Here is a 12,942-nt window from a genome sequence, read left to right as displayed (position 1 = left end):
CATAGTCGATAACCTGTTAAAAATTATTTTTTTAACCTCATTCTAAACTGCAAACACACAAGAAATGTTTAAAAAAAAACTGACAGGTGGTTTAAAAATAAACTATACATTGTATTTTGTTAGTGTTTGATATTGTGTATTGAGTATTCGTGGTACAGGGAAGTGCACAACATGTTAGTAAGTCACGGTGTTGTGTTAATAATCCTCTCATGAGCCTTAACGTCTCGGAAAAAAAATGCAGAAAATTGAAAAAATTCAACGCATAAAACTGTCGCAGACGTGACTGGCCGTCTTCTTGAAGCTATTCTCGGATAAACACTTAAAAAGGCAACGAAAGCCTTTTGAAGATCTGCATTTGTCTCACTTAGACTCACTCTTGCAAAAAGAAAAAAAGGATTTTCAGTTTTTATCCGATCGCTGTTATGTGTTGTTGTTAAAGTGGCTCTTTTTCAGGCCTCTGTTTATGAGATTATTATTATTGTCGTTCATTGCATTAATGGATCGTCACGAAGCTTAAATGTCAGATGATGCTCTCCCTACCTTTTCAATGAACTTTTAACGCACATTGTTTAAAAGAGTTTGTGCTGACGTGAAAATACTGGTAGACCTCAAAATTATTAAAACGCTACTTGGCATCAGTTTCTTGAGTGAATTAAATACAATTAATGTGTATTTTTCTTGACATATAATTTGTAATAAAGCTATGCAAATTGGCACACACACACAAAATACTTTAATTCAAATGGAGCAATTGTTTCTTACAAATATTACAATATATCAGAGCCATAGGAATATGGAATTGTTGAATTTAACAATTGTTTCAAGCTAAAATGTTTTTATTGACATGTTTTTTTAAAGCATTGAATTCATTAATTTCTAAATTTACAGGTGTATCTGTTATTGAATAATTAAATATAATGAGTTGTATATTGAAAGGTTGAATTATATCTTGTTTATTAGATTTGTACAGAGGGTTCCACGCTCTCACTTTGATCATTTTTCAAATGTTTTATTCTTTTATTTTTGGCCTCTTAACTTCAATGCCAGACACCAAAATGGTGCAGAGCTACTTAATGGAACTTTCAACCATATTATACCGGGTACAAAAAGCTCATGAACACACCAGCGTCTATATCAGACCTGGGCAAAGTGCGGCCCGGGGGCCACATGCGGCCCTTTGACTGTATTTTGCGGCCCTCGTAATGTCAAAGTATGATCATGTATAAATGGTTCTAATGCATTAACAAATGTATTTTGTATTTATTATTAATTTACATTTTCACATAACACATATTTACTTTTTTACCTCCTTTCTTGTGTGTAATTTTTTGAGTAAATATTAGTAAATAAGTTAGTTGAAGAAATGTTTTGAAAAAAACTTTATTGGACACGACGATAGAGTTGACATGATAAATGATTTACTTCTAGTTTGGCTTAGGGATGTAGCAGCACCTCTAAAACACAACCTGAGACCCAAATTGACCTTTTCTCGATTTAAAATATACACTTTATATTTAATAATACGTTTTTGTTGGAGCCACACATACAGCAAAACATGGTATTAAACGTTAATAAAATAATAACACAGCAAAACATTAATAAATAAAGAAGCAGATTTCACCGAGAAATCAGCTTCTCCACCCACTTTTGAATCCTGAACCCATCATCTTGAAATCAGTAAAACGGTAGATCCGACACAAATATGGAGGGATATGAGGGAATGTGGAGACATCTGGAAGACGAAGTAAGTAAGGAAGGATGGGATGTTTTTTTTTACAACTACAAGGTCAAAGAATACAACCAAATGATGGATGCTGTAGAAGAAGATGAAGGTTAAGGATGGATGACATGGGTTGAATTGCTGTTACCATTAGAATTAGAATATGAGCCAATAATTAATCATAATTTAATTATTTACAAAGTGGTATAATTTAATTTAATTTAAACACTAAATTTGAAATAATTAAAACATATACATTTTTTCGAGATAACGCAATATGGTGGGTCGTAACTTCGGAAGCTCGTGTTTCCCCTTTTCTCAGCTCTTCGGTGACGCAATCCCACTTTCCCTCAAGGATCTCACGCCACCTCCGGTTCATCAGCTTCTCCCGCCGTCATCGTGTTTTAGTCGGACTCATCACGCTTGACCTTCCGACCGTCGTCAGCAATAGCTGCTCGTTCTTCCATCAGCGCTGAAGAAAATGAGGGATTTATTCCGTGCAATATTGACGTGTCACGAATGTTCTGTTGGTTCTGGTTAACAAATCTCGCTGAAACGTGACAGTGATGCAGGGATGTGTTTACGAACAAGCGGGTCCAACTAACCGACTGTAATGACTCGCTTTTTTGTGTGTTTCTGTCCATTTTTTCACTATGCTTTTGTCATTCATTGGTTTAAAGTGTTCATTTTCTGGTGTAAATTGTAATCAAACTAAACTTTTTTTTACATATAGAACCATCTTATTCAGGCTGTTTCTATGGCAATCAGAATAGCCATTTTCAAAGCTTCTTTGACTCACGAGTGATTACTTTTGACATTTTCTATTCCAGTTATGATCATGGGAGGAGTGGAAAAAGTGTCATTTGGATTAAAACGTCATGCTTGAAATGGGATTTAAAGTCGTCTCTTAAGTCCTAGTTATTTGACGAGCTGTCAAGTGGCTTTGAATGCATGTGGAGCAACTGTGGAGATGTTAATTCTTTTATTTTCTGATCCACTATCCTGTCGATATGGTGCGGGTCCTGGCCCCGGTGCTGCCGGGGCATGATTAATTCAGGCCGGCCTCGGTAGAGAACATCAGGTAGGGTTACCCAGACCAGTCCAGTGTAATTCATCTCTCTGTCTAAACCCCCATTTTGTGGAGAACCATTGCCTGGTGGGCACTTCTTAAGTCCGAATTAAAACCCTATAATCGCCTCAGCATGTGCTCCAGTTCTTAATGAAGACTAGGGGTGTCAAAATGTACCATTTCTTTTCTACACACTTTTAAATGACGTAAACTGATGACACAACAATCTCTGATGTGCCTTCGTTCTATTGCAGTTGCTCTATATAACCACTAGTGGGTTCTTTCTTAATTCAAAAACCTACGATATAATCTCTTCCAGCAGTTCCTCATAGATCCACTTTATATATATATATATATATTTTTATTTACCAATATTTTAAACCCTTTATAAGTACAATAAACACTGATTAATACAATTGTTGTTCTTGTATCTTTTATCAATCGCCCATTAAAACATAAACGTTGTTTAAGTCTTAAAACTTTATCAACACAAGTCTCCTTAACACACAAAACACATAAAACACAAAAATCTGGTTATTATTGCCGGGGTGTATTGGCAAGAATCTGCCGATAAATATCAAGATACGGGGCAGGATATATTTCGATATACTTGTAGTATTGTTTCCTCTGGTGTTTTTGCGTTGCATGACTCTTAATGAAGTAGTAATTGCTGTCATTTGTTTTGCTGTTGAGTGTATCCTCTTGTCCTCAGATCGCGCAGGATTCTAATGTTCCTTCAGCTGCGGAGACGTAATGACTGCACCCCATTGGTCAACTTGCAGGCATTTAAATATTTTTAGAAAGGCATACAGCTAACTTTTAATATTGTGTCTTTTAAAGTAAAGCATAACATTAAAAGTCACTGTCAACTGTAGCATTTTGAGATTAGTCGACGAAATGTAAAGTGCAATACAAATATAAAATATTTGTGAGAAATGAACGTGGAAAATGAGGGCGAGAAAAAATGTTATCAAGGTTACTGACTGCGGTATGTTTTAAAATCGGTTCCCGAGCGTCAGTTCCACCTGGTGTGCTATAGAGCTTTTTATTAACGGAATGCAAATGGATATATAGGTAGAATAATTATCGGGTGAACACATGGATGTACACTAGTCACATTTTCATCACCCTTTCCCTCTCTTAGTTATCCTGAAATATTTCCAACCATCTCTTTGCTTCCATCTACCCACTGACCATAAAACCCAAAATGTGACTTTTTCAATTTCCAGCTCAGTTCTGTTGTTCTATGAGATTATGCAACGCTCTGTTGTTCCTGCTCTCCTAACAATTGGACTTTCAAATACGCTCCTGTCATCTATTCGAGCGGCCAGGCTGTGTGTTCGCTTCTCAATCTCCAACTTTTCTTCCATCGTCCACCTTTGCAGCTGAATGTGATCGATGGACGGATCCTGGATTCTGTCAGACTCGTAAATCATCTGTAACTCGCCAGCATAGTAGCCTTGACGCTACAACCAAGATTTGTTCTCCAAAGTTTTTAGACATTTGTATGAGGCTACACGTGTTTATTAATTGGATTTAAAATCTTTTTTAACACAAATTGAAAACCCACAACGGAACCGATGGAACTGGAATGATAATCTCTTACTATTTTCAGTATTCATACCGGAACTGTATAAAAAAAACATGCACACATTTAGAAAATATATATAATATATATTTATATAGCGCTTTTCATGGTACAAAAAGACGTTTGAATGGCAAACGAGATTCGAAAATAAATTTGTGTCTTATTGTTACTATCAACTACGAAATTAAACATTTTCTTTCGTTTAACCCTTGTGTTATCTCAGGGTCAAGGTGACCCGCAGGCCTGGAAACAAATGGGGTTGTGGTATCCCTTGTGTTGTCGCTATCTTCCATAAATACATATGCAGTGGTGGAGTTCGTTCATCTTAACCAAGAGAAAACACAAGGGATACCACAAACACATTTGTTTTTCGGCCTTGGCGTCACCTTGACCCCTTGATCCCCCCTTTTAAAACAAGGGTTAAAACGGTCCACGGTGATAAAAAGGTTGGGGGCCCCCTGTATTACACGATTATTTCTAATGGCTTTTATGTCATTGTGGACATTTTCTAATCTTTGTGTAAACCTTGTTGTGTTATCTCGGGTTAAAGGTCACCCAAAGACTTGGGGGAAAAAAAAAGTGTTTGTGGTATCCCTTGTGTTTTCTCTGGGTCAAGGTGAACCACCTCCACTTCAGCATATGTATTCCTGGAAGCCGGAGAGGTCGTTCACCTTTAGGCAACTCAAGGGATACCTCAACCACATTGTTTTTTTCGGCCTCAGGGTCACATTGACCCAGAGATCACAAAAGGGTTCACAAGGCAAATCAATGAATGCAATGAACATAAATGTATTTTGACATCAGAGATTCAATGGTGACATGTTTCCAGACCAATAAACAAAAAAGTGGTTATTATAAGGGGTGTTTATTGGCAAGAATCTGACGATACCATACGACAGGGGTCCCCAACATTTTCCAACTCAGGGCCCACTTTTAAGTCTCAAAAACCTTTGCGGCCCACCTCCAACCCGATATATACAAAGGCATTATTATGTGTATTTTTATTTTTATATAATTACATCCCTACCCTCCCACAAAAAATTATACCATTTTTGGAAACGATTTTGCGGCCCACAGGGGGACCACGCCCCACAGGTTTGGGAATCACTGTCATACGATATATTTGTAGTATTGTTTCCTCTGGTGTTGCAGCATTTGCATGGCTCTTAATGAAGTAGTAACTGCTGTCATTTGTTTTGAAACCAAAATAAGCCCATACATCAATTTAAAAACTGCTGGAGTTGAGTGTATCCTCTCGTCCTCAGATCGGGATTTTAATGTTCGTTTAGCTGCGGAGACGTAATGACTTCTTCCAACTGGCGTCCATTAGTTTAATTGCAATCCAAAAAATGAGCGTGGAGGAAATATTATGACTTATTATGATGATGAAGACCTTTATTACTGTCATTTATTTTGTCAATAACATCTGACACTATCTTTTCAACACGTAAGCTTGAAGTCCTTAAATGATGGTCTTGAATCTGGCGCTGCAGGAGAATCATGTTCTTTGTTGATTGATCTTCTTAAGCTACTGCATTATTATCCTTTGTCACCTGGAAACAAATTTCTCTGCAAGTCAAGGTTAAAATGACAATAGAACACTCGTGTGTTATCACCCCCCCCCCCGCCTTATCTAACATCCAACAAACACAATCCACATAGACCCCCATCTCACCTCGGCCGTCATAACGGGACAGTTTCCATTCCTCTGATGTGATTTTTTTCCTTTCACATCCAGCCTCTCTAATGGCCGAGCATGACAGTCACATGATCATTTTTTAATCCGCTCACACCTCCTGGAGTCTGAGCAGCACTGGCACCTTCCCACAATGGATGATGCGTCGACCATGTGATTTCCTTATCCTTTTCCATTAGCCAGACTCCAATAATAAAAACGTCATCGCAACTATTAAGAGGAGACGGAGTGTGACATTTATAGCTGATGTTATTTATTTTTGGACACAAAGGACATCAGTTTTTCGAAACAAGACAAGCCTACGTAGTGATGAAATGAGCATTTGTGCTTCAACTCGACCTGTGGACGCTTGTGTCCCCTCACACTGTCCTGGGTGAAGTGTGGCCCCTTTGACTGTATTTATGAGGCCCCCGTAATGTCACAGTATGATCATGTATAAATGGTTCTAATGCATTAACAAATGTATTTTGTATTTATTATTCATTTACATTTTCATGTAACATTTTTGTTGATGTGTATGTATGTATGTATATATATATATATATATATATATATATACATACATACATACATACATACATACATACAATAGTAAAATTGCAGCTTATTTAGCTTAATAAATGTCACGGCCTAATGACGAATGTCCTTCTTTTGGGGAGGATTTTCCTCGTCTTTCTTTTTGCTTGACGGCCCCTAACAACATTCACAGAATTTAATGTGGCCCTTGAAGAATTATAATTGCCCACCCCTGAGCTAAGGCTTCATTTTAAGAGCGAACTCTGTGAAAGTGTGATTCAAGCTGTTATTTTTTGGGAAAAACTTTTGTTTTTTGGGGGGGAAGATCGTAGTTAATTATTCATTTTAATTAAAAAAAATATATTTATTTTGAATTCATATTTTTCTCTTTTTGTACAGTAAATTAGTGTTAAAAATAGTCAAAAAAGAATCATTTTAATGATAATCAAATCTATTTTTTAATGTTGAAACATTTTAAACAATTATTATGTAATTACAAAGAATAAATGGAAGTTTCCATATTGGACTAATTTCATTCGCATAGATATTGGTTATATTATAATTCCTTTCACACACTGCATCGATCTTAACTCATGTTCACAATTATTATTGTTATTATAACAGTAGAATCATTATTATTTATTGTTACGTTCGAGCTGCTTTATGTGATAATGCTGTGACTCCAAAATGAATATTTTTTTCAAGTTTATAATGTTATGTTTTATGTTTGCACCAAAGCACACACTTAGTTGATCAAACCCTTCACCGACAATTAAAATACAAATAATTCTGATTCTGAAAATGGAATTCGATGGAAGTGATGAGACACAAATTGAAACGGTAACTAAATACTTACTGTAACTATTGCAGTTATGTCATCTCAAATGCAAGATTACTCAAAATGAAGTATTTTAGGAACGAAAGAAAAGATCGTGCTTTGAGAAGTCAATTGTGCGATTAATGTAAGGAACTTTTTGTTAAAACAATCTACAAATATATGAAAAAAAACAACATTTAACCAACAATTTCATGGATAATTTTGTCATAATTTACACAAGACATTTGAAACATGTTTTATTAGCTTTTCTTCTTTAATCTAAATTTGATTTATGATTTTGTCATTCAATGTTTCGTTTATTTTTGTGTTATTTCACTGTGAATTTGGGCCATTATTATTTTATTTTTTAGAAATCTCTTCCATCTTTACTATAAAACCTAAGCAATATAAATGTGATGATCCTTCACTATCAGATGACCTTGATCTTTGACGTGTTCTGCTGACTTGATTGGTTATATATTCTTTTTTTTCTTCTTCTTTGCAGCTGGTTGGAGGTCAGTTTGATCTGGAGATGAACTTCATCATCATGGAACCCGAGAGCATCCTGTGCATGGTGGAGCTGCTTGACAAGTGTGATACGACTTGTCAAGCCGAAGTGTGGAGCATCTTCACCGCCATCCTGAAGAAAAGTGTCCGCAACCTGCAGGCGTGCACGGAAATGGGCCTCATTCAGCAAGTGCTCCAGCGCATAGCCACCACCGACAGCATGATTGCAGGTGAAGTGACCAAGAAGCTTGTTTCAAGTATTTTTCGACAGATAGATATGGGTATATAGATATTATACATAATAATATAATACTGGACATGCATTACATGGACTGGACTGGTCAGCTCAGGCAGTAGCTAGTGCTGTGTTCTTTGGGGTTGTGTTTTTGGGCGGCGGCATGACCTCGAGAAACGGTAACCAGCTGATCAGTAAATGTGTGTCGGTGATTGGGAAATTGGGAAAGATTCTGTGGTAGCAGTGCTGGAGAAAAGGATGAAGGCTCTCATGCAGGGAATCCGAAGTAACCCTCGACACCCTCTGCTAACATTATGGAAGCTCAGTAGTTACTGCAGCAACAGGCTCCTCTCCATGCACTGCAGAACGGAACATTTTACAACAATCCCTTTGTTCCTTCTACCATAAGATGCTACAGTAGAACTCTCCCTCATGCTTGACATGAACTTTTTACTTTTTGTTGGCAATTTTCTTTTTATTTATGTGTTTTTATACGTTTTGAATGTATTTATTTGATTGTATTTATTTATCTATTTGATTGTTTTGACATCTATTTATTTATGGATGTTTGTTTAGATGGATTTGTTATTGCTGCTGGACAAATGTCTCCTCCGGGGATCAATTAAAGGGCACTTAATGTGCTAATTAAAGTGTCAAAAAACTCTCATTTAATAAAGATATTTATATGAGTAAATACGCTTAAGCCCCGCCCACTTAAAATGCGGCGTTTTTGGCTGGAGAAGAAATCGCGTCCAAGTAGCCACGCCCACTCTGCTCTGATTGGTCACAAAAACACGAGTTGCATTCAAGGACTCTCGTAAATTTCAAACTTACCCCTAAAACCGTTTTGTACATTAAAAACAAATAATAAAAATAAGGTTTGCTGCTTAATGTACACGTTACAAAAACACCTAAAGGCAGAAGTAACTCTCACCATGTTTTACATAAATATTTATTTTGTTTATTAACATGTGAATTTCTCTAAGGAGATGAATAAAGTATCTATCTATCTAGTATCTATCTATCATGTAGGATCTTAACTGATTTAGGGCTTCTAGGGGAGGACAGTTTCACCAGAGTGACGTCAGAATGTATAATTTAAACCGTAATCTCGTTTGGCGAGATTTCAGACGAGAACTTACTTAAAGTAATAACTTCAAAACAGAGCAACGTCATGATGAATGAACTACTGCATTTGCAAGACTTCAGCATTTACAACGTGAATAAGACCGGAGAGTTTTCACATTAGGTGCCCTTTAAGTATCTTTCCATCCATCCATCCATCAATCTTTAAAAAAGGCCTAATGTCGGTGGATCAATTAAGACTTCTCTCACTGACTGAATATGGCGTGTTTCAAGATAGTTGTATTTGCCAGAGTTCCGTGCATGTGTTTGGAATATTTCACCATCTGCAAATGATCGCAAATTAATCACGTGTCTTTCGGCTCGCCGAACCATCGCCTGCCAGGGCGCCAGTGGCCTACAGCAACTGTTCAGTCAAGCAGAGAATGGCGGCTCAAGTAGAGATATTCCAAAAAAAAGTGCAAATGTGTTCCATTGCCCTTTTCACGAAGCGCTTGTATAACACGCAGTTGTGCCTTTTTTTTTTCAAAATGTTGTCTTTGTATAATCATGTACACATTTATACCCATGTTAAAGCGATGGATTACCCACAATTCAAATTGATCAAAGTTGAAGTATGGTGATAAAATGGACACCCTCATTTATTTTGTTCCTCTGTTTTTTTTTGTCTCCTTCCAGATCTTCTGGTGGACATGTTGGGAGTGCTGGCGAGCTACAGCATCACTGTCAAGGAGCTCAAGCTTTTCTTCAGCAAATTGCAAGGGGAGAAGGGACAGTGGGTGAGTAGGAGGAAGTGTCTCGATGCCGCTTAGTTGCCCTGGACTTGCAGGATGGAATGTGCGAGCAGCACTTGAACTGCCCTGGAGGAGACGACTCATGCTCGGTTCAGTCGCTGACGACAAAGATGTGTTAGGTTGTTGTTTCAGACTCCAAATGTGAGGAATCCACATCACATTCTTGAGCTGTTCCGGGACCGAATCTATTATTGAAATCATAAATTTAACTCGATTATTTTTCTTTTTTTGGTTTTTAAGGCCAAGAGCAAAGACAGACCGAACTTTCTGTTCAAATCTATCGACTTTTTTGTAGTTTAACATTTTGGCTCCTTGCTTGGTGGAATTTAACGAAATATATTATGGTTTCTGCAATGAAAAACCAATTCGGTATTACATTTTCTTTTTGCATCTTTTTTGCAAATTTAAAAGGATTAACGGGAAATAAAAGTACTCAATTGAATCTTGTAAAAAGAGGCTCCTTTGCACTTTTGTTTATTAGATTTTATGTTGAAGTCACAGCATCCCTTGACATTCCTTTTCTTCCATCCTGATAAATATTCGAACTAAAACTCGTGTGCGCGTGAAGAGAATCTGAAGTCTCTGAGGAAGCTTTCATGGGAAGATGTTTTTCTCCAGTTTTGCTTCAAGCTGGAATCAAACCAACAACCATTTTTTGACGGCAAAGCTCACCCGTTACAATGATATATTTCTATTACATTCTTACAAACTTTATGGACAATGGGAGGAAACCGGAGTAAACCCAAGCAAGGACGGGAAGAACTTACAAACTCATAAAAAACGACCAAAGTTGATTGAATACTCTCAAAAGTGTGAAGGTTTTTTGTTATTAATCTTTTTTTTTTCTCCACATCTTCCCCACCCCGCCTTCTGTAGCCTTGTCATGCCGTCAAACTTCTCTCCGTGCTGAAGTACATGGCTCACCGGCACGGCCCGAACTCCTTCTTCAGCTTTCCTGGGAAAAATGCTGCGGTGAGTTTGATTTTCAAAGCTTCCGTTGACCGTTGTTAGCTTAACATACGCTCCTTAAATACTTTAATTCTTGATGGTTTCACAGCTAATTGTCCTCTGTATGATGATTTTATATTTGTTTTATTTATTTATTTATTTTTTTCAACAGGCAATAGCGCTTCCTCCGATTGCAAAATGGCCGTATCAGAATGGGTTCACGTTCCACACATGGCTCCGGATGGATCCTCTGAACAACCTCAATGTAGACAAAGACAAGCCTTATCTCTACTGGTGCGTATGTTTCCATCTTGATGGACTTTTAAATTTAAAAAAAAATCGACCTACTATGATACAGTTTGGTAACGGCCCCCTCTTGAGACCTTGGCTCCTTCAGAGGTTTGAGTCACTTAAAGAGAGGGTGTCTTTGTAATGGCTAGAAAATCAAACGGTTTCATATAAGACGTCGGGTTTGTATTGGAGCCACATTTGATGAAAGGAAAACAAGTAAATGGGAACTTCAACATCATAACAAGAGTGATCTGATTTGAAACTTCAAAATAAAATCAATATTTAAAAATAAAGTGTTTATGCGTAGCAACAAACCTTGTGTGACATTTAGACATGTAAAAAAGTAGGGTTTTTTACTTGTTAAGTAGTCTTTTTTCAAGGGAGTAGTATAAAGTAGTAGTATCGAAAGTAGTATAGTGTCAAGGGCATCATTTTAACAATACATTTAACCAAAGAACATATTTCTTTGTCTATTCAAGTTTTTTGTGTTATGTCTTTGGTAGAAATGACTAAAAAATGCAGGATTATAATGACCTGACTTCGATAAATTCCTGATGTGACTCACAAGACTCTGTACAATGACCCACATGTATAGCTCCGTCTCTTCAAGACCACGCTTTTCCTCAGGAGAGCTATTAAAGCTCACATCATCAGACGGGATGCACCGTGACTTAATAAACCCTCACGAATCCCATGTGAACAGAGGGACGCTGTTTAGGCCGTTCCTGAAAACGATGACTCCTCACAGCAGCCAACAAGCAGCTTTTTAGGGACCCCTAATAAGGAGCTCCCCGCTGCCCCTCGACACTTTAACAAGAGACGGATTCACCAGGACTCGTTCTCAGGCTGCATCTCCCACTGACACGGAGGGAGAATAGATGATTTGTGTGGCGTTCGTGTCGTTGTTTTTCAGGCTCAAATTGAAAAGTATTGCCATGAAATATGAGGCTCTTATAATTTGATATCTGCACCATCAAACGAGAGAGAAGCCAAAAAAAAATGGGTTTAATTTAATTTTTGTCTTTCAGTTTCCGCACCAGTAAAGGCCTGGGTTACTCGGCACACTTCGTCGGAGGATGTTTGATAGTGACCTCATTAAAATCCAAAGGGAAAGGATTCCAACACTGTGTTAAGTACGACTTCAAACCGCAGAAGGTAAGATGAAATAATGCAGCGTCGACAAAAATGCAGAAGCTTCAAGAGGCCAAAATATTCATGCGACTATTCAAGCTTTCTCTGATGTTGGGTTTTAGTTGTCATGCTTCAAAAAATGTGAACCCGTTTGTTGGTTATTCAAGCAATTCTTGATGCTTTCTATCATACTGTGTTAAGTATGTGTGTGTTTTCTAAAATATTTTTGAGTTAAAACTTCCTTAATAGCTTAATTATTCAGTGAAAAATGTTTATTACTTAAAATATTAGTGGTTTTCGTTCATCCACGTCCATGTCTCTTCTGAAACTGAATCCCTTTCTCCCTCCTCCACCCGTCGTGAGTTGTTTTGAGTCGTGCAACACACTTTCATTGTCCTCTTGTGTTTCAGTGGTACATGGTGACGCTCGTCCACGTCTACAATCGCTGGAAAAACAGCGAGATTAGCTGCTTTGTGAACGGAGAACTGGCTTCGTTCGGAGACATCGCCTGGCTGGTCAACACAAGTGATGTAAGTCACGAGCGTCT

At 37.5% G+C, this 12,942-nt stretch overlaps 1 protein-coding gene across 6 annotated transcripts in view; it reads left to right on the top strand.

Moving 5' to 3' along the window:
- Positions 1-12,942, top strand: part of lrba (LPS-responsive vesicle trafficking, beach and anchor containing) — a 218,069-nt gene that overhangs the window by 8,492 nt on the left and 196,635 nt on the right. For all 6 annotated transcript variants that reach the window (XM_087808002.1, XM_087807992.1, XM_087808010.1 and 3 more), the window contains exons 2-7: positions 7,912-8,143; positions 9,910-10,010; positions 10,902-10,997; positions 11,146-11,267; positions 12,293-12,419; positions 12,806-12,925. In XM_087808002.1, the coding sequence (XP_087664128.1) occupies positions 7,912-8,143; positions 9,910-10,010; positions 10,902-10,997; positions 11,146-11,267; positions 12,293-12,419; positions 12,806-12,925 (798 nt within the window). The remainder of the gene's footprint in view (positions 1-7,911; positions 8,144-9,909; positions 10,011-10,901; positions 10,998-11,145; positions 11,268-12,292; positions 12,420-12,805; positions 12,926-12,942) is intronic.

Source organism: Callionymus lyra, chromosome 1, assembly GCF_982586985.1.
Source record: "Callionymus lyra chromosome 1, fCalLyr1.hap1.1, whole genome shotgun sequence".
Classification (NCBI taxonomy): domain Eukaryota; kingdom Metazoa; phylum Chordata; class Actinopteri; order Syngnathiformes; family Callionymidae; genus Callionymus; species Callionymus lyra.
Note: the sequence above shows the minus strand (reverse complement) of the source record. Positions and strands in the feature narration are given on the sequence as shown.